This window comes from Engystomops pustulosus, chromosome 4 (genome assembly GCF_040894005.1).
Source record: "Engystomops pustulosus chromosome 4, aEngPut4.maternal, whole genome shotgun sequence".
Lineage (NCBI taxonomy): Eukaryota > Metazoa > Chordata > Amphibia > Anura > Leptodactylidae > Engystomops > Engystomops pustulosus.
The window spans coordinates 90,033,633-90,056,471 of record NC_092414.1 but is presented as its reverse complement, the minus strand read 5'-3'; the positions used below and the strand labels follow the sequence as shown (position 1 = coordinate 90,056,471).

Here is a 22,839-nt window from a genome sequence, read left to right as displayed (position 1 = left end):
TTTAGAAGGGAGGAGGTCATGGATAACAAATATAAGATTACCACAGTCACAGTGCCTGGATCTATGAGTAAGTGTCCCTGGAATTATTATGTTAGATTTTGGATGTTATATTTTCTTTAAATTGAGCCATTATTTAACATCTGTGAGTACCAATTTAAATACCTAGTGCTCAATACTTTTGTTCAACTATGGTCTCTATTTTTGGCATCTCAGAACTGCAATAAATCATAAATGGAAAATGTGAGACAACATGTAGATCCTTTGAAGTTACTAATGTCTTCATCTGTTAATACCTGCACCAATTTGTACCTGTACTTGAGTGTGCACTTGAGTTGTGAGGGAGTCAGTGTGCATTAGTAAATGTTATTCTACACAGACGTATTCAATTATCCACCCATTAGCCATCAGCGTTATTTTTAATCCCTGACAGGTATTCTAAACAGCATTAGATTACATCTGGCCTTTTTGTTTGGTGTTTTATAACTTGAAATGTTTATTGGAGATTTATCCAAGTCTACAAATTTCAGACTTTAAACATCCACTATCAGGATGTAGATACCTCCATAAATAACTATGTGCATAGCACATCATGTTTTATTCCCCTTCAGCTTTTTCATAAGCTTTTGCCAGAAACAGTCCCTGCACAGCATTTGATATAGTAGTTTAACTTTGCTGTTTGTATAGTGGTTCAGACTTTGGAGAAACTTTGTGTGAAGCCACTTCTGTCCTTCTCATCACCAGACGCTCCTCCAGTTATCAGTAACTCTTGAGATTAATCACAGTCACCATGTAAACAATGTATTGTAATGGAACGACAGAAATGCCACTCTCGCAGACTACATGAAATATTGTTCAAGAGGAAACAGAAGTCTCAGTATGAAGCGTATTTGAGTGCGTAGAAGATGGGCAATACAATCAGAGGACTTATTGCTTTCATACCATCTAATACTTGCCAAAAATACCTTCTTGGGGACCTGGAAGAAATGCCTATAGATAAGATGGTGGATTTGAGCAGTATGCAGCTGAGGAGGTTTCCACTAAGGGTATGTGCCTTTACAGAACTAGTCAAGCTGTACTTAAGTGACAACCATTTAACCAACCTTCCTCCAGAGCTTGAATTACTTCAGAACCTCCAGATCCTTGCCTTGGACTTTAACAACTTCAAAGTTCTTCCACTGGTTGTGTGCAGTTTGAAGCAGCTATGTATATTATACCTTGGAAATAATCGGATTAGAGACCTCCCACCAGAACTATGTTGCCTCAAGAACCTACACACTCTTTGGATTGAATCAAATTATTTAACCCATTTGCCTGCTGTCACCTGTGAACTGACCCTCCTAAAAACACTTCATATTGGTTGTAATCCAATACGTTCTATTCCCACGGAGCTGAAAAATCTAACAGAACTGCGGAGCATTTGGATGTCAGGGAGTCTCCTCACAGAATTTCCACCTGTTTTACTAGAAATGCCTTTCCTAGAAGTTATTGATGTTGATCGGAATGGCATCAGGTTTTTCCCTAGTCTGGTGCACTTGTCAGGATTGAAGCTTGTTATATATGACCATAATCCATGTCGAAATGCTCCTAAAGTGGCAAAAGGAGTTCGGCGAGTGGGGAGATGGTCTGAAGAGAGCCCAGAACCCAAAAAGAGGATGGAAGTGGAAACAGAGCTTGAAAAAGCTGCAGAAAGTAAAGAGACACAACCAGCAGAATCTAATGAGCTTCCAGCTCCCAACAATGACAATTCACAAGAGGCCACTTCTGATTTACTCTAAGGATATAGTACAAACAACTAATGGATATAACAGCATGTACCGTACTCAATAGGCTCCAAAACCTGTACTCTTGGAGTTAATATAATCTAGTTAGCATTCTCATCACATCATTTATTTACTAAAAACTAATTCAAGTTCATTTCTGTAAGTAAATAATATTATTGAAGTATTGTTGAGCCGATTATTTTAATTTTTAAATGCCATTACTGTATTCTGTTTGCTTCATTTTATAATGTTCAGTTTAATAAACCCTATTGTAAAATATAATAAATGCATTCGGTGGTCAAGAATAAGAAGCGCATTCTAAGTTTCTTACAATAATTAACAAATCTATTTTCTTATTCCAGTCAGCTATCAGCCTCCTTTAAAACTGATGGAGGCTGGAACAATATTATTTTACTTTGTATATAAATAAAAATACTAATATATATATATTTTTTTAAAACATGCAACTCTATAGAGCTAAAGGCAAACCAAACAGTCTAAATATACGTAGTCTCCATATTTAGTACAATATTTTAAGTAGTTACCGGTATTCATATATAGTGACCTTCATTTACTATTAAATGATTGCAGAGGAGCTACATTGACAATTTTTTGAAATTATTAAAGAATGTACATAAAGTTGTTGACATTGACAGACTACTTTAAGGGAGATCCATCACGAATTTAGTTTTTGACTCTGTAAAACTAAACAAAATCTATCATACATTATGTTCTAATTAATCTCTCAATAAGTTTTTGCTTCCTATACCTAGGAGCCAAGCTAAATGTAATAAAGCTCAGACTAACCTGTTTTAATGCACTAGACTAATATTTTGTTCAAGTTAAACCAGACACCATCTTTGTTTTAAAAGCTATAAAAGTCCAAAACTTTTTTTTACAGTTGATAATTGTGACGCAAGACATTTTATAAATTGCAAAAGTTTTATGATTTATCATAAAGCTGTGCAGTACATTTCATTTTTATGATGCCCAAGCGCCATTCTTAACCACCATGCCCAGTACAACACACCAGAATGAACAAGAGCTTCCGATGTCTTTTGTGCACTGGTATCCAAAATCAATGCCAAGGCCGACCTTGCATAGATATCAGTCGTAATCTGTGCCAGTATGCTCAATGTTTACAGTACATTTGGTTGGTCGGGGCATCACCGCTTTGTGCCCCACTAAGTCTACTTAACTTATAAGTTGTGTCCGGCGTGCAGACAAAAGAAAACCCTTAAAAAGGTAATCAACCATTTCAAAATTTAAAAAAAAAAAAAAACCTAGAAATACTCCCCTCCGCTCCTCTTGATGTGATCCCGGCACTGTCCTCCATCTTGAATCGCCGTAACTAACTTATAATTAGCAGCAGGGAGGGCCTTCATTATGCCCCTTGCTGTCACATCAGGACACTAGCAACCTGCAATCGGAGGTTCAGGGTGCTGAAGGGTGACAGAGTGAGCCCCCCTCCTCCCCCCTGAAACCACTAGGATGTATTGAATAAGCCATCTAACGGTATCTGCACACATTGTGGAATAATACTCAGTAATGCATGTAGCATATTGAAGACAATTGCAAATTTTCCATCCGTAGCAAACATGTCACCTGCGACTTAATGGATATCGTTGTGCAAAACATTAGCTCTGCCAAGTATCCACCACCGTATTCAAATCAGACACAAGCCGACTACTGTGAGTTTCAGACGCTTATGGAATGGCAGCAGGATTACTGCAATGTGTGCAAGTAACATATGGAGCGAGACATTCTGTTTTTACAGTTCTGGAAGACACAACTGAGCAAGACTGCCATAAGAGGTTAAAACACACCCGCAACATTTTTTGGTGTCCCTGTAAGACCTCTTCTTAATATTCAAAAGACTTAAAATCTATAAATCCCTCAGCTGGTGAATTACTACAGTGAAGATAAGTCAATCCTTAAATGCAAACTTTCTAGTATCAGTGCAGGCAAGACTGCCAATGCCAGATTTATACTCTGGTGAAGTAGATAAAAATGTGTCCAAAAGAGTCACATCACCAAGACATGAAATTCACAAGTTGCTTGTTTGATGCAGCAAATGCATTTACACAATAATGGTGCTGCAAATGTTTTGAATCCAAGTGGTTTGCATTAAGTTTGGTGTATACCTGTGGTTGGTTCATTGATCTTTTTTGCTATAATATACAAAATATCAAGATTTATACACAATGAAAGGAGTCTTTGGTGACGTTTTGCCACTGTATTGTATGTTATTTTCCCTTAATAGAAACAATCTCACATGAAGATTTTTATTTTGCAGTGCTCTTTATTGTAAGAGTACATATGACAAGTTTTTAGGTAAGAAAAAGAACATGTTTCCTTAGAACAATAAATAAACCACAATTGTGGGTTTAATCCACAAGTGCCATGATGACATTCCTACAGTCTTCCACCGCCTGGTTCATCTAAAGGGTCCAGGTATGGCCCGCTTCACAATCTACTGTCGGATGAAATGTTTAACAGGGGTGATGATCGGGAACACGTTTCCTGTTTGAAAAATAGAAATAAAATTAGGAACTAGAAGCAAAACTGTAGTCATGTTTCCATTAAAGGGCATGTCCATTGTAAAACTAACCAGAATAGCTGCACATCAATACCACTCAAGAGCAGATTGTTCTACTAAACTGGCTGTGAAATGACAGGCTTCACAGACACCCAATGATCACCGCAGAAACTTTCCAGTTATAGAATACAAAAGGAATGGACAACTTGTCTACTCCAATATAAAGTGGTTATAGAATATTTCCAGCAGGGACACAAATTTAGAGAGGGAAAAATAGAACTTTACCTGACAATCTTGTGTATTACGGCCTCAATGTAACGTTTATATGCAAACATCCAACAAGGAATAAACATGAGGGCTATCTTGCCATACAAAATCATTCTGCATGTGTATGTAACTTAATAATAATTTCCACCCATCCCTTTTCATTATGCATTCCCTCTTATAACTTTACTACAAGGCACAACTTGTACATCCAATAATCTAAGGCAGACATGGCGAACCTTTTGGAGACAGAGTGCCTAAGCTACAACCAAAACTCACTTGTATGTCGCAAAGTGCCAACATGACCATTTAAGCAGTAACTTATTGATCCCTGCTGTATCACATCGTATTGGTGTCCTGTGTTCACCAATACAATAGAAAGATGGAGAAATTTGTATTGTAGCTTCCCTCCAAGGTCCGATGAAGAGGGTCCTAGCAGCCAAGGATGTCACTTTAAAATAGCGCTGAGCATGGCACGTCCTGGGCTGTATTGGACCACAGGAGAAAGCCTTGAGTCATATCTAGCAAACTCTCTGTTGGGATGAAGGCCTGGGTGCCCACAGAAAGGGCTCTGAGTGCCACCACTGGCACCCAGTATGGTCTTATATTTATGTAATCTGCAATTTCAATGTGGTTATCTGATTGTGAGTCTTGTTTCCTTATTTGTTAAACAATAGAAATTATTTATTAAAAAAAAGTCCCTGTGACGAATCGTTTTTTGGGTTGTCACAGGAACAATGGTTGACAATAAAGCTGCTTCATTGATATACCATTGACAACTATTACAGTTGATCATGGCAACCCAGTAAATTACAGCATCCAGAGGATGGTACATCTGTAAATAGGGTGTCCTCAAGTTGGAGACTGCCTGTACATCAAACAAAGCAGAAATATACCCCACCAGCTACACAACCTCCTTCCAGATGACTGAAAGGGTTAATACGGCCTCTAGTGGTTGTATTAGTTCCTAACAAATTCTTCATAACTTGACACTGGTGGTCGAGGCTAGATGTTACTAACTTATGGTCGGGTCCTTTAGCTTTGGGTCATCGTGACTATTAAATCACAGTACAATGCAGCATGTAGTTACTCCATGAAGTTTACATATCCAAATTAAAAGGTTCTCCATCCAATTTCCCACTGTGATCTGCGGTGATGATCTGCTGCTGTATCCTTTGTTTTGTGGTTAGGATTGTATTTTACCTTCTCCATGACATTACACATAGGATGCAAAACACACGATATACTTAAAGTGAGGTAAGAGAAGTTACCGTGGTGCAGCCTTAATAATGTTGTCCACACGCAGGATGACTTCAGCTGCTTCTGCTGCACTCAGCAAGACTTGTCTCTTCACCTGAAAGCTTTCAGTGATGCCCAACTCTGCCATATCTCCAATAATGCCATTTTTCATGTCTGAAAAATAAGTGAAATATGCCCTTAAATTTTCTCCATTGGAGATTCTCCGCCTGCATTTTGCATTTTATAATGGCTTTTTCATTATAAACAAAACCTAGATTTCATTGTAAAACAAACCCCAAATAATCCCTGACGCCCCAGTATGTATAGGGCAGCTCTGCAGATCATAGGGAATCTCCACAAAAACTTGCTAGCATTACAAAGGCCTCCTAAAAATACACAAGAATATCCAACCAGGCATCAGTAGGCGAATACATACCAAGCCCACAGGTAGACTTCCCTTCACTGTGCGCTGCTCTGAGCTGGGAAACCAGGTCTGCACTGTCATAGCCAGCGTTGTCTGCTATAATAGTTGGAAGCTAAAATACAAAAGTGAGAGAACCCAGACAATAAGTTGTGGTACTACATTCATAAGCAGGGCAAAAAAGTTATTCAGATCAGTAAGCATTAGGCCATTTTAACAGGTTTTGAAAAGGTTGCTTTTTTTAATATACTGTATTGTTTAGGAGGCAAAATAAAAAGAATCCACATGTAAATGTGCACAAAAAAAAAAAGCTTATTGTGTGTTTTTGAGGTGGATTAGCAAGCAGATTCTTATCCTATATTTCATATGTAACATTTTCAGAATAAATATGCATGAAATCCACCATCAAAATCAAGCGTGATAAACCAGGGGCACTTCACTCAATAGATCCAGAAACTGACTGTGGTAATTATCTTATATTTCTTATCCATGGCCTTCCTTCTAAAACCAACTTTTAAAATTATAGCATTGAGCCTGAGGGGCTCTGTGCGTGTTACCAGGTCTGTTTAACTCACAGACTCACAAGCTGTCCCCCCACTTGCCCCTGTGGGAGATTACATCAGGCAGAGGGAAGAGTGAAGTGCTAAGAGCGCAGGGGAGGTGAAGATAGTACAGCAGCCTGTGAAGCTACAGCACAGAGGGGTGTTCTTGTAACAACCCCATAGCCCCTAAAGCTCATTAGTATAACATTTTAAAAGTTGATTTTAGAAGGAAGGAAGCCATGGATGGTAGCTTTCTCTGGATCCAGCCCCGAGAAGAATACAGCCAGCCAGCCCCCCATGTAGTATACAGCCAGCCAGCCCCCCATGTAGTATACAGCCAGCCAGCCCCCCATGTAGTATACAGCCAGCCAGCCCCCCATGTAGTATACAGCCAGCCAGCCCCCCCATGTAGTATACAGCCAGCCAGCCCCCCCATGTAGTATACAGCCAGCCAGCCCCCCCATGTAGTATACAGCCAGCCAGCCCCCCCATGTAGTATACAGCCAGCCAGCCCCCCCATGTAGTATACAGCCAGCCAGCCCCCCCATGTAGTATACAGCCAGCCAGCCCCCCCATGTAGTATACAGCCAGCCAGCCCCCCATGTAGTATACAGCCAGCCAGCCCCCATGTAGTATACAGCCAGCCAGCCCCCATGTAGTATACAGCCAGCCAGCCCCCATGTCCCTTAAAAAAATAAACTTAAATACTCACACTCCGATATCAGAGCGGCTCCCCGATGTCGGCAAGGCTTACCGATGTCAGCGCGCCCCGTCTTCTTTCTTCTCCGCGGCTCTTCTTCTCTCTTTCGGCATGGACGCGGCCATGTTTTCTTCTAGCATGCACATACTACGACGCGGCCGCTGCTGACGTCATAGTATGCACGGCCACGAAGAAAACATGGCCGTGTCCATGACAGAAGAAAGAAGAGGAGCCGTGAAAAAGAAAGAAGACGGGACGCTCTGACATCGGGGAGCCGCGCCGACATCGAAGGGTGAGTATTTAAGTTTATTTTTTTTAAGTGGGTAATTTTTTTTTGTAATAGACTTGTGTATAAGCCGAGGGGACGTTTTTCAGCACATTTTTATACACGAGTTTATACGGTAAGTGCCCCTGGTTTAATCATTCTCGATGGTAGCTTTCTATTAACCCCATTCATGGCTATATAGGTCGTATTTGCACATGTCCTGAGTCCTGAAAGGGTTAAACAAATATATAAAGGAAAAATAAGATTTGTATCTCTGGTTCCAATTCCCTACTGTAAATTTAAGGGTAGATTCCCATTTGCATTTTTTTTATCCACTGAACCCATTTTGGCTTAAGAGGTCTATTCACTGAAACCCATTGGTCAACATAAAACTTCACTTTAAATAATAAATTCTTAAAATGGAGAACTTTTTTTCCATATCATGTGTGGACCGGTTTTCTTGATAATGAAAAAGTTATGTAGTCTGTTGTGAGAACTTCACTAACATAACTTATCACAGTAATTATCACAGAAAACCGGTCCACACATGATATGGAATAACGTTCTACTTTTAAGAATTTATTAATAAAAGTGATGTTTTATGTTGACCAATAGGTTTCAGCGAGGTCGAATGGACCTTTTTTGTATATAAAGCCTTAAATATATGGACCCAGTCAAATATATGCCCACATCTTTGGTGTACATTTTGGCTTAAGGACAGATCCTCTTCCTGGCTTCAGTGATTATTCACTGAACCATTCTTTTTAATTGGCTTCAGTTTTTTTTCCACTGATCAGTGGTCAATTTAGAACCTGTTCTTTTTTTGTTTATTGACAACATTGGATCAGTGGAAAAAAAAATAGAGTGAGAAAAAGCATGTTAAAAAGAATGGGTTAGTAAGGCATCAGTGAAAAATCACTAAAGCCAGGAAGAGAAAACCCAATCTGAATGCGTCCATGATTGGTTCAGTGAAAAAAAAAAATCAAAGATGTGGAAAAAAAAAAAAATGGCAATGTGAAACCACCCTGACAGTAAAGATCTCTGCTATACAGTCAACAGTTTAAGAGATTATCACCCATTGCTGACCAGAATAATCCCCTCTCCACCTACCATGTGAAGTGCTTTGGCAAAAGACTCCATTGCCACAGACTCTTTTCCTGGTGTTCTCTTTGCTAGATCTGACACAGCATTGGCCATCAATATCTCAGAACAACCTTTAAAAAAAAAAAAAAAAAAAAATTAAAAAAGTTACATTTAAAAAAAAAAAAAACCACAGCAAAAGTGGGAATGGGGAGTCAAGTACCTCCTCCATAAACCGTTCTTGTATCTTTCACAGTCTGAGCTAGTACACAGAGTGCATCATGTAGAGACCTCTCAGCCTCATCCAGAATCTGCTGTGTTGCACCACGAAGAACAATTGTGCAAGCTTCCCCTGTAACAGAAGAAACCATATCTACCATTAATAAAGGAAACAAGGAGGGAGAGTCCTAGGTCGTCATGTACACCCACATGAAGTAAGTCCATGTGGCAAATTAAAGTGTTCTACACGTTAAACTAAATGAAACCATTCACCGGTAAAATACTTCATGTAAGAATCAGTATACAGGCAGTCACCGGGTTACGTATAAGATAGGTTCCATTGGTTTGTTCTTAAGGTGTATTTGTATGTAAGTTGAAACTGTATATTTTATAACTGCAGTTCCAGACAAAAATTTTTTTTTGCCCCAGTGACAACTAGTGTTTCACATTTTTTTTTCTGTAATGGGGCCAAGGATTATCAATAAAGCTTCATTATAGACACCTTACAGCTGATCATTGCAGCCTGGGACTATAGTAAGTCATCCAGAGAGCTTCTCCGAAGGTCACAGTGGGCAGACGTGTCCGTCTTTAACTAGGGGTCGTATACAAGTCGGGTGTCCTTAAGTAGGGGAAAGCCTGTATATGTTAACCAAATTCTTTTCTGCAGTAAACAAGTATTTGCTTCAAATTAGTAACAGCTGTGTTGAGGAGCAATAAGTTGCAAATGTAACGCAGGGAAAAGCAACACAGAACCAGATTTACTACAGAGCATGAGTCCGCAAACCTAGGAAGTGGAAATTTCCTGAAATGTAGCCACATGCTCACACGTTGCATTAGAATAGAATACTTTATTATCTCCATAGAGGAAATTACTTGTGTCACAACAACATCTGCATAAATATAACAATAAAAAAATGGCACTACACATATACATTAAATTTCTTCATAAAGACCTAAAAATGTGTTAAATTACACATTACAATTAAAAAATTCATGCATCAATAGTCCTATACATACATTATTTCCATAATCTTAAAGGTTGAAAGGAAAATGGATACAGCTTACCCATGGCAACACCTGAGAAGTGAATTAGCTTGTCTTCTCCAATCATCACTTCCTCAATAAGTTTACAGCTTCCAAGTTTTACTAGTTCAGGGTGATCAAAGGTAGATGCAATCTCTCCACCTAAAGTGCAAAAATGTTTTTTTTATGCTAACAAAAATGTTGACTTTGCAGTTTGGTTGGCAGACAGAAAGTCCTTAAAACATATTTCTGTATGATGCAAAGACTCCTGTTGTGTGCGCAATGCATACAGTCCGCGTGATTTGCCGAATAAAATCTAATTTGGGGGGAGGGGCCGGGAAAATCTATCATTTTTGCATCGCCGTCTTCTAAGCGGCATAACATTTTTACTTTTTTGGCAACAAAACTGACCGATGGTTTGGGTTTTTTTGCGGGACATGTACTTTGCACATGTTTTTTTAATCACATTTTATTGCATTGTTTTGTGGGATGAAATAGATAAAAACCCACCAAAAATGATTTAACTTTTTTTACAATGTTCATCGCGCTTGTTTATGGGGCATAAGGGCATTTTTAGTAATAGATTATTTTTACTACCCCTTTTCCAACACATACAAAACACTGGTAAAAATAAAAAAAAACAGATTTGAATTTAACATGGTCCTTTGAGCCCTCTCCATGCAGCGCGAACCTACCGCCGCCGTGAATACACGGCGGGCGGTCGGGATTACCGGCGTATAAGACGACCCCAGAGAAGACAGAAGATTTTTCTGTCTTCAAAAGTCGTCTTATACACCGGAATATACGGTAAGCACTTTTTTTTACGCTTTTATTAGTTCCACCATGAGACATGAATAAGCAATCATCTTATTGCTTATCCATGATGATAACCCTTCAATAGTAGTGAATTGCAGGGTATTAGCTGTGTCAGCCTATGCATATGCACCTGCACTGCTCCTTTAAGATTCCATCATAGACGGGATCTTATAGGCACTGCCTGCAGACAGCCCTAGTGGTCTTGATCAGATCTCAGGGCTATCATGACAGCGATCGGCTCCCCCGATTGTGGGGGAGAGACCCCTGTCATGCAAGTCATGCTGTGGTGTTTAATGGGTTAAACACCTGGCGGTATTACACTGGGATGTCAGCTGTTTGTTATAGCTAACAGCCAGTGTATTCCAATGCTGGCTCAGCTCCAATCGCGAGCTGAGACACCATCAGCTCCGAGTCCGATGCACAGCTTAAAAAGAACCATAAACTTACAACCAATTACTTCCCATATGACAGTCTTAAAACCTTGCATAAGTTTTACCCAAGGAATGAATAAAGAATGTCTACTACTGTGCAAGTTATCAATCCCACCATACCTGTTACAAGAGCCAAACGCTCCACTCCAACAAAATCTGCATGTTCAATGGCCATGACTCCAGCGGAAGCAAACAGTTGCTCTGGGTAGTTATAGATCAATTGTCTGATAAAAGAAAAAAATTAAAATGTGAAAACTTTAAATATATATAGTATTTGCAGGATTGCTACTAAATCACTCCAAGTTACTATTTTAGGAGGAAGAATCAGATAATAGTGCTGATCTCTGGTAGGTAAGTCCAGGAGTTGGATGCCCAAGGATTTGCCAAGAAGTTCGATCTAGATACATAGTAAGTATCATACATCCCATTTGTGTGTAGCACTACCCCATTTTTATTCCCCCTTCTCACACATGGGAAGAGTGGGAAATTCCTAAGCCGTGCTCCAGGGGCATTCCCTGAGTGCACCAAATGCTTCATTTACATTAAGCTTAAACAACAATTGTGATGTATAAAACTTTTTGCCCAACTCTGCACTAAGCAAAAAATATATAATTCGCTAATCTACTCCTATTAGCTATCTGCATGTGTTTAACTGCTAGCAGATGTTTTAACTTGTCCCCCAGGGTACTCTCCTTTTGTCATGCTGTCTGGTAACCATGTTTTTTGGGATGGGGCAGAAGTAGAGTACAAGAAAACAGGACCTGGAGTCATCACATGTGTCAGGTCTTCCAATTACAAACATGCTGTCCTGTGAAAGCCCTTAGCTTAGGGCACTGAGGCCAGAGTACCGATGTCACAACCAGGAAGTGCCCGTCCACTACAGGAATATCCAAATGTAATTTTATAAGAAAGGATGATAGATATACCAGGCTGTAAGACTAGGAAGAAGCCAGCAGTATGGAATCGTCAAAGGCTCTCTCCAGCTGTGGTAAAATTATGTTTTGTCAGTAACTTCACAGTTACGCTTTTAGTAATTTATAATAAAGAACAAAATCTAAATTTCTGGTAATAAAGGTATGTTAGGATTCATTGCAAGTAAGGATGTGTCAGTAGTTTTTGCAACTTTTGCGTCACATGTCAAACTCCATGCACACGGCCTTACCTGTTAATGAAGCAGTTGATGCCATGTTTTAGAATACGCTCCACCTTCTCCTTCATCTTCTCTTTTTCTGCCAATTCGATTTCAGCCACTTTTGCAGTAGAGTCCACACGTACACGTGAACCAAAAACCTGCAAAAGACAGAATTTGTTAGGAACAAAGAAAGCAATTAAGGCAACGGGCAGATGAGATTATTAAATATAATAGAACCAACCTTTATTTTGTCAGTGTCCATTCCGGTATTTGCAATAAGTATCTTTGCATTTTCAATACGTTTTGGCTGGTTTACTCCAATTTTCTTGTCCAACAGGAAACCTTAAAGATAATACATTACATACAGATTTTTAGTTACAGCAATGGTAAAGTACAGCAAAAATACACTTAGTTCACGTTGATCAAAAGTAGAGAAGACAAACCATAGCATCACAATGTCCTTTTAACTAATCTGATTCCACCTCATTTCCGAAGGTCAACTAAAGTCTGCTAAAGTTACCTTGCCAATTACATAGTCACCTGTTACAGGACCATTACAATGATTAATATTCTACATTTGCAATCATACTTCCATATAATACCTTCATCCAAATAGGACTCTGTTAGACTTCCTCCTAGCTTCTTAATGACATGTATAGCCTCCAGATTTCCAGAACCCTTTAGCCTCAGAACAGCTTCCACAGCAAGTTTTGAAAAGTGATCTTTATGGTGAGTCAAGAGCTTAGAAGACAGTGTTGTTCTGGCAATATTCAGAAGATCAGTCTCAAACTTCTCTTTATCATTTCTGTGAAAATATATAGGAAAGTAAGATGTCCCACCATTACAATAGGTTTAAGAGGGCATCAGGCATCTCATAAACTTCAGCATGGAGAAATTACTCACTTGGCACTTCCTTTGTGTATGTCTCCGGCACACACAAAGATTTTTTGTGCTTGCACACGGGTCCGTTATATGCGGCCAGTTAGAGGCACACAGTTACACAGGTAGACTATTAAAGCCAATCCTATAGTCATGTAATCCTACATATGGACCAGAAGTAATTTTCTCTATAGAAGTGTGACTCTCACAAACCTATATAGAGAAAATAACTTCCGGTCTAAACAGAACATGCGAATCAGAAAGTCAGTCTGCTGATCAAATGACCAGACAAAAAGATTATCACAAATAGGAAGTGCTGATGAATTGATAGTTCTGCTACTTTCTAATGGCAAAAATAAAACTTATTACAATGGGAAAGCTGGTAGCTTAAGTCGTACTTGTACAAATGGAAAAGTACACAGATTATTATATGGCCAGAAGCCACAATAACCTTCATTTTGGAAAATTATGCAACACATTGTCTTAAATGTGTACTCTCTTCGGTTCACAACTGTAGTTTGTTGGTTAAAAAAACCTGCAAAAGTGAATTTTATGTTCAAATGAACATTTAGATCTCTATCTACATACATAAGTACATACATAGTACAAAAGGTCTAGTAGTAATGGGAACAATAAAGACAGGTTTGACAACTCACCCATGATCCAATGCTGCTTTAAGCAGTGCTTCTCTGGCAACCTGAGTAGCTTGTCTCCAACCAGAAATTATAGTCTGTGGATGAAGCTTCTTAGCAATCAAAAGTTCAGCCTCCTAAACAAGGTAGAAAAAATATATATAAAATAGCCACTGAAAAAATAGTGCTTTATAGGCAAACATATATAATCTCCTGAGAGAAGGGGAATTGCAGCCTTAGATTTCTAGGGAACAACGCTGTTGTATACAGAAACGTAAGACTTATTCAACATCAGAGGGCAGAAAAAGCACAGAACCATGTCATGTAGAATACCACTTTAGTTACTTGTTACATTACAATAAGATAATTACATTATATTCAGTCTTTGACGATCCTTTCACGTATGTGTTATTTTTTACATTCTGGAGCGATATACTGGATCAGAAGTCACACTCTTTTTTTCTGGCAGAATAAAAATACTCCTCCTAGCGTTAGAGTATTTTTACTTGAAGTGCACTAAAATTTGTAGTAACATGACCGATCTATTCAGTATATTACCAGCAGCTCCAAGTGCCATTCATTGCTTTTAAAGTATGGCACTAGGCTGCATTAAATGCAATATTTAATGGCTGTTATTTAAATGAGGATATCCTAATCTGAACGGTTTTCCACTAATCACTGCAAATACAACTCTTGAGAATCCATGAAAAACTGATGGCAGAAGCATACAGATCAGTCGAGAGAAACAGATATCAACATCATTTTCCTTTGGGTGGCAATTGGCTTGTTTGTGAGCATGGAGGTTAAGGTCAGCGGGTTGGAATCACTGAGCGATAATCATCAAACTTCAGATTCAAAACTTGCAGCGGAGTCTGCTTTGCTGCAGGTTGTTAAAGAATATGAATTGAATGTATAAATCCTATTCCTCCTATGGGACCCTTAGCTAGCAGTTTCTTTTTCCAGATAACTCACAGCCACATTACATTGCAATGGGCTCGCTCAAGACATGGTGAACCAAGCCGACTGCCTGCTCCAAGAACAAAAGATGGATATATTAGTCCTGAGACATCAGCATTCATGGGTTATCATACCTACCCAATCATGACCCAACAGTATGGTGCCTGGAGGAGGTCAGAGGGAGCTATGTCCATACACTGCCAAGGCATACAGGGAACCTACAGCACAGAGGCAACCAAACCAGAGCTCCTCTTTAGTGTCCGTGTGTGATGAGATGTCAGGAGCTGCACGATCTATAATGCAGAGGTTGCCTCATCCTCATATCAGGGAAAGTACATGGAAAGTGTGAGCACTTTTAGATGCTGCAGCTTTTTTGGAGGCATAAAAATGCCTATATAAGCGGATGCTGATATAGCTTTTAATGCAATCTCTGCACTGGATGATTTGGTTGTGTTTTCTACCAATAAATGAATGATACAGAACACTACTAGTAATTATAAACAGATCTTACTCTAAGTAACTCAGCTGCAAGTACAGTCACTGATGTTGTTCCATCACCTACTTCATCATCCTGGACTTTGGACATATCTAAAAGGAAGACAGACAAAGAAGAAATGAAAACTGGTAGCTTTAAACCCTGAAAGTAAACTGTTCTCTTGAGCGATGATAAACCTTACCTACTAATACTTGAGCAGCAGGATTGTCAATTCCAATAGCCTTTAGAATGGTGGCTCCATCATTAGTCACAGTAACACTGCTGTCTCTGCCACTACTTAGGAGGATCTTGTCCTGTTCACAAGGCCAAACAAATGTTATCAGTAAATTTGACAAGGCTTTGTACATGCAGGGTCCCGGCCTGTCAATTGCAGACGTTTTCACATTGTTACAATTAAAAACCATAACAAGGGGTGGCCATACAGAAAGGGTCCTACAAGTCTGCGGACCCAGGACAAATCTCAGCAGAACTCATGACAGCATTACATATGGAAGTCCAAGAGCTCAATACTTACCATGCCTTTTGGTCCTAGGGTGCTTTTCACCAAGTCTCCAATTGCAATGGCCCCAACAAAGGAAGACTACAACAAGAAACGTTCCATGTGAAACCATGTTATGTATCATTCAAGTTTTTTTCCTCACAGAGGACCTTCTTTTCATCACCTCCATCTATCCACATCTTTTATTAGGTGCCACTCCAGCAACTATGACACAGTTGAAATTTTCTGTCCAGCTCCTACAGTCACCGAGTTTTTTGGGATGTTTGGGAGTGAAAAATAAAAACGCAAAAAGGAAAAAGGGCCTGGTCGTTAATGGGTCAAAATTTCCCAATAAAAAAGTAAAATTCCTCCTCTTACAAAAAAAAAAGACCATAGTCGGCCCGTTTGCCTGAGACTATACATATTATATAGCAAAGCAACTGTCATTTTACACACACCAGGGCAGTGGTGGCGAACCTAGGCACGAGTGCCAAAGGCGGCACTCTGAGCCCTTTCTGTGGGCACCCTGGCCATCACCCCAACATGAAGCTCACCAGACAGGACTCAAAGAATCATTATGCAGAATCTTCTTCTAACAATAGACAAATTTACTCTCCTCCTTCTAACTGGAGGCCTCAGGATCCTCAGGAGGCTGATACGATTGAAGGTTGTTAAAGAACAGGGTAAAATAATTTACTGCTTAAATTCGCCATCACTGCACTAGGGAATTCATTTATAATGGCCATTTTGCAAAAAAAGTGGAAGTTATGGCCCTTAAACCAATAAGCATGATAATTTGCTAAAATTGCCCCAATCATTAAAGCCGTTTAAGGTCTGGTCAGAAAGGGGTTAATAATATTACAATGAAGTAGAACTTGGAAATCTCTTATACTTAAGAGTCAGGGTCTTAAATAATATTTAAAACATCCTATTAATCATATGAAAGAAAATAGAAAGCGGATGTTCAAAACGAATATTCAGTGAATATATGAATTGAGACAAGACAATATATATATAATAGTAATTGATCTTCTACCAATATTGTTTGCTCTATGTCTATATGTGCCATTGTTTGCTCCAAGTGATATGATGTAACATATACAGTCTACCAGAATTAAGGACTTTTTCGCAAAACCTATACTCCCAGATGAAGGACACCAGCTATGAGGTATATGCGAATGTGTACTATATGGACATTTCATCCACCAAGCAGGGGAAAGGGAGGGGGGAGGGGGAATGAGGTTTGGGTTGATTTTGGTTTACTGTTCATTTACTGTATAAATGTAAAAAATGGAAAACTGTTTGGTTTTCAATAAAAACTTTATTTGATTCGAATATATGAATTGAGAATTTTCGTTTTGGACATCCGCTTTCTATTCTCTTTCAGAACTTGGAAATCTATGTACAAAAGATGCTTAATTTTTAACCGGTGTTAATAACTAAGAACAGGGCAAACTGCACCAATTGCAGTTTGCCAGTGTAGTTAGTAGAAGGCGCCAGATTCAGGATTTCTGCACCCTTTCTACGTGAACCTGGCACTCCCTGCAATGCCCCGACAGACTGCACGAACTTTGTGGTGCAGTCACTTCTTAACCCCTAGGCGCACCAGGACGTTATAGTACGTCCCGGTGGCTAGATACTTAGCGCACCAGGACGCACTATAACGTCCTGCTTCTGGCACCGGCTCACGAACGGAGCCGGTACCAGAAGCAGCGGCTGTCAGCTGTCTAGTACAGCTGACAGCCTGCGCTAACACCCGCGATCGGAGCCGACTCCGATCGCGGGTGTTAACCCCTTACACGCCGCGGTCAAGCATGACCGCGGCGTGTAAGGGTCTTCCCCCTATGGATCGGATCCCCCGTGCCGCTTACCGGGGGATCCGATCCTCTCCTGGGCAGCTCCGAGGACTGGCATGTGCCCCGGAGCTGCCCGGTTTCCATGGCAGCCAGAACCCTTCCGGGTCTGGCTGTAAACTGTCTGAGCATGCGCAAGCATGCTTAGACAGTTTACACTGCTCTACAATAAAATAGTATTGTAGAGCAGTGTATTGAACTTAAACCAGTGATCAGAGTATCACTGGTTTAAGTTCAAGTATGTAGAAGTAAAATTATGCAAAAACACTTAACACTACACATTATAATAAATAAAAAATAAATACATAAAAATATAAGCCCCTAAAATGTCACTTTCCCATAAAAACACTTAATAAAGTATAAAAAACATAAAAACACAAAAAACCCCCGCATGTTTGGTATTGCCGCGTCCGTAACAATCTGCATAATAAAACAGAATCATTACTGGACCCGCACGGTAAACGCCGGAGGAAAAAAACGCAAAAAAGTTCCGAAAAAAAGATAATTTTTAATTAATACCCTATAAAAAATGCTCTAAAAAGTGATTTAAAAAATTTTATGCACTCTAAAATAAGCCCACTAAAAAGAACAACTGTTCTCGCAAAAAATAAGCCCCTAACCAGATTTGTCAGCCAAAATATAAAAAAGTTATGCATATGAATAGATGGTGATGCTAAAATGAATAAGATTTTCTCCAAATTAGTTTTTATTCAGTACAATTGAATAAAATACACAAAACCCCCACATATTTGGTATCCCTGCGTCCGTAACAATCTGCATAATAAAACAGAATCGTTATTAGATCCGCAAAGTGAACCCCGTAAAAAACAACCTCAAAAAACTCTCTCTGAAAAAAAGATGATTTTTTATTAATGCCCTTTAAAAATGCTCTAAAAAGTGATTTAAAAAAGTTACGCAGTCTAAAATAAGACCACTAAAAAGAACAATCCTTCTCGCAAAAAATAAGCCCTTAAACAGATTTGTGAGGTGAAAAATAAAAAAGTTATGCATATGAAAGACGGTGATGCTAAAATTAACAACAATTTTGCCAAATTACTTTTTATTCAGTAAAAATGGGAAAAAATAAAAAATATATATAAATGAAGTATTTTTGTAATCGTGGCGACCCATAGAATAAAAATAATATACTATTTTTATGGTATGGTTAACGGCCAAAAAAAAACACATAAAAATGTTCCTAAAAATTGACGATTTTCATTTCCTCCACCAACAAAGCTTTAATTAAATCTCACCAATTAGCTATAGATGCCCCAAAATTATGTACCAGAAAAGTGCATCTCATGTGGCAAAAGAAATAAGCCCCTATAGGTCCTCAATAAAAAAAGAAAAAAATTATAGCCTGTACAATGTGACATAGCAAATCGGATCTGGATGGCGCCTCCTTCCCTCCTATGCCCAGGCGTGCGCCCATACAGCAGGTTACCACCACATATAGGGTATCGGTGTACTCGGGAGAAATTGGGTAACAAACTTTGTGGAGCCTTTTTTCATTTAATCCATTGTAAATGTTTAATTTTCCACCCAAAATGAGTGTATTGTGAAAAAATATTACAATTTTCAGACTGCACCTCCGTTTTGTTTTAACCCCTATAAAACACCTAAAGGGTTAACAAACTTCTTAAAAGTGGTTTTTCATACGTTGAGGGGTGTAGTTTCCACAATGGGGTAATTTATGAGTCTAGCTATTATTTAGGCCTCTCAGTGTCAATTAGAAGTTGAGCAGGTCCATCTAAATACGGGTTTTGGTGATTTTACAAAAAATGTGAAAAATGATACCTAAATTCTGAGCCTCATAACATTCTAGTAAAATATGTGGAATCTTAAAAAAACCATGCCAACATAAAGCAGACATTTGGGAAATGTAAGTTATGAATTTATTTGGGTGCTATGACTATCTGCATCAAAAGTAGAGAATTTAGAACGTTGAAAATATAGAATTTTTCCAATTTTTTGCCAAATTTTGTTTTTTTTCATAACTAAACGCAAAAGATTTCATCCAAATTTTTAAACTAATTTGAAGTACAATATGTCACGAGAAAACAATCTCAAAATCCCCTGGATTTCTCATAGCGTTCCAAAGCTATAACCACTTATAGTGACACAGGTCAGATTTGAAAAATGGGTCCGCGTCCTTTAGGCCAAAAGATGCTGTGTCCCGTAGGGGTTAAATAGCCGTACAAGAAGTTTGCACCTAAAAAAAAACGAGCAAATTCCTATATGTTCACAATTTCTTGGGGAGGAATTTACTAACTAGATTACAGAGCAAAATTGAGCAGACCTGAACAGGACTGGTAAAGAGTGAAGCGACAAATATTCTCCACTAATTTTCCTGATGCCATGTTGCAGCAAAATAAACCCCTGTACTGTATCCGCAAAGAGGTACAAGAGGCAAAGTTAACCCTTACCAGACGGGCAGTCTCTGCTCTTTCTTCATCAGCTCCTTGTTTGAAGATGTTCACCGGTGCAAGTGAGAGGGAAGCCTAGAAGTGATAAGTAGCAAGGATTAATACACGTGTACCAAAGTGACCACTCCCCGAGTCAGATGTAGCCACTAGATCCAGAAGGGCAAAGTAGATGGGGTCCAGACACAAGGGGGTCTTTTAGGTTGCATTAACATGTTCTGTTTGTATTGCATTTAGCAATTTCTAGACCAATCATATTTGTCTCAATAGAAGCATATGTATGGTATCAGGCCGAGCCACCCCCCCCAGCCAGGGGCGTAACTTTAGGGGGTGCAGAGGGTGCGGTCGCAATTGGGCCCATGAGTTGTCACTTTCCTATAGGAAAAGCCTAGTACCATAAAACCCACATTATCGGGGGCCTGGCACAAACTTTGCACTGGGGCCCATCAGCTTCAAGTTACGCCACTGCCCCAGCCCTTTAGTTTATAAACATAAGGCTACATTCACACGATCGTATGATTTCTCCAGTCCCGTATTTACGGGCCGTATATACGTGACGTTTTTCATCCGTATGCAGCACGTATGTAACCCATATTTTATACGTCCCCATAGACTTCTAGGGCATACGGAACTGAAATAAGGGAGAAAATAGGACATTGAAATGAATGTGGCCATATGTAATCCGTAAAAAACGGTACGGCACGGATACGGCCGTTTTCATACGTCCGTGTGATTGTAGCCTAATGCAAAAGGAACATGTGAATTCAATCTTATAGTATGTAATGGTTTTGTTTTATAACACAGGGGTGTATCGGTGTGAAATCTGTAACTGCAAACGGGGGAGATTAATCTAAAGTACCTTACAGAAGTGGTAACCAATCAGAGCTCAGCTTTTATGGAAAATGAAAGCTGGACTCTGGTTGTTATGGGCAACTAGAACAGTCCTGCTCTCAGATACTTCTGATAAATATTGCCCATATATTGTATAGAAAATCTATAGAATACCAGTTCTTTACCTTAAACCTTTTCTCCACATGTAAAGCACTGCCCTACGCACCAGCTGACTATGGAGGTCAGTGACCTGCCGCAGAGGTGATGCTTTTTAGAATAGATGCTGAACCAATGTAAATAAACAGAGGGGAGGACTTACTCTAAAAATGTAAATTTCTTTTCACCCATAGACTATAGAAATAAAAATCTGCATATCTTTACACCAGAAAAAAACTTTTGTGAAAGTGAATCTCATCTCAAGGGACACAAACTAAAAATAAGGCGATGTAGGGGACACTCTAAAACACATTTTGATAATTATTCAGCATTTTCAGTGAGCAACAAAGTCAGCTGGACTCCCTTCCCCAGTGCCATTGTCAAAGCTTATTTGGAGGTGCGAAGCAGTGAGAACGAGCACAAGTGCACGCCAGACCTCTAGGCCACACCCATGGTGCACCAAAATGCTAATTTGTATAAACATAAGAAAGCTAATTCAGTGTTCAGGCCAATGACTATTTTTATATAATATATTTTCATGTAATAGTACAAGTTTTTATAATACTAACAGAATGTAAAAAAAGAATGTTACTTCAGAACATTCATCAGAGTATGGGATACAAGGTTCTTCCACCTCACTCCCTGGCTAATCCCCAGAATGAGCAGCTTCAGCACTGTGCATACATTAGATACAGGTATTATTCCATGACCTATAGATGAATCTCATGTTGTGTCTGGTTACACCATAGTGTCACTGGCCTCTACAAGGCTCCACCAGTGAGCTATTGTTCTCTGTTAGCAGCCATGTCATGTTGGTTTCTAGTACGGACTGGTCGATCACTACTTTATAGTATGTTAGCAGTACAGAGCCCAGGATTTAGCTAGTAAGATACCCCGTGCACTAGGCCCGGAGGAGACCATACTCGCCCACCATGTGCCTAGATGGTGCTGGCCTCGGCCTTACATGCACACTCAGCAGCCTGTGCTGACGGCGACAAGTGCACGCTCACCCTGCCGCGCAGCGGGCACAATCATGGGGTCCCTGCTCTATAACTCACCATGATGAGACCGCTGGGCGTACAATGGAGGAGAACACGCTGCCGCTCCAGACGCCGGTTGTATATAGGAAGTGACGCAGCTAACGACAAGGAGGAGGCCGCAGAACACACTAGACTGTGGGCTGTGGCTCTTCATGCTACTCTAGCGGCCATCTTTGATATGGGAAAACTTAATCTTATACGAGCTAGAAGTAACACTTTAGACAAAGTAATGGGTGTAAATGTAAGGCTTTTCTTGATAACATACCTATCTAATAGTTATTTAACGGATAAATGAGGTCTCCTGGAAATCGCGCTGTTATTGCCAGTTTCAAAGATGGCTGCCCGAACAGCAATGTAATACTAGTTCCACTATAGCGGAGGAGAGTATTTCCTTATAGGGCTGTAATAGGCACGATGTTGTAGCTAGGAAACTTGATAGAGAGAGGCAGGGCACATAACTTTTTAAAGAAACCTAAACAGAAGCTATTGTGTTCCAGCTATAAAGCCCTGCCATTAACCCCTTCCCACGGAGGCCCTTTTTTGTTTCAATTTTTACTCCCCAGCTTTAAAAATCTATAACTTTTTTTTCACGTAAAGAGCTGTGTGAGAGCTTGTTTTCTGCCTAACAAATTGCACTTCATAGTGACGATATTTATTATTCAA

The 22,839-nt window shown here is 39.5% G+C and overlaps 2 protein-coding genes across 2 annotated transcripts; one reads left to right on the top strand and one right to left on the bottom strand.

The window, feature by feature from the left end:
- Positions 1 to 657: 657 nt before the first annotated feature.
- Positions 658 to 1,864, top strand: LRRC10 (leucine rich repeat containing 10). The gene has a single exon (XM_072150677.1). It carries the CDS (start codon positions 903 to 905, stop codon positions 1,773 to 1,775), a length of 873 nt encoding a protein of 290 aa, XP_072006778.1. The 5' UTR covers positions 658 to 902; the 3' UTR covers positions 1,776 to 1,864.
- Positions 1,865 to 4,042: 2,178 nt separating this feature from the next.
- Positions 4,043 to 22,350, bottom strand: CCT2 (chaperonin containing TCP1 subunit 2). The gene is made up of 16 exons (XM_072146694.1): positions 22,195 to 22,350; positions 20,153 to 20,227; positions 15,910 to 15,975; positions 15,577 to 15,688; positions 15,411 to 15,487; positions 13,967 to 14,079; positions 13,034 to 13,236; positions 12,673 to 12,773; positions 12,462 to 12,589; positions 11,420 to 11,523; positions 10,095 to 10,214; positions 9,034 to 9,162; positions 8,841 to 8,944; positions 6,239 to 6,338; positions 5,835 to 5,976; positions 4,043 to 4,283 (listed from the first exon to the last, which is right to left on the bottom strand). Exons 1-16 carry the CDS (start codon positions 22,195 to 22,197, stop codon positions 4,253 to 4,255), a joined length of 1,608 nt encoding a protein of 535 aa, XP_072002795.1. The 5' UTR covers positions 22,198 to 22,350; the 3' UTR covers positions 4,043 to 4,252.
- Positions 22,351 to 22,839: the final 489 nt, after the last annotated feature.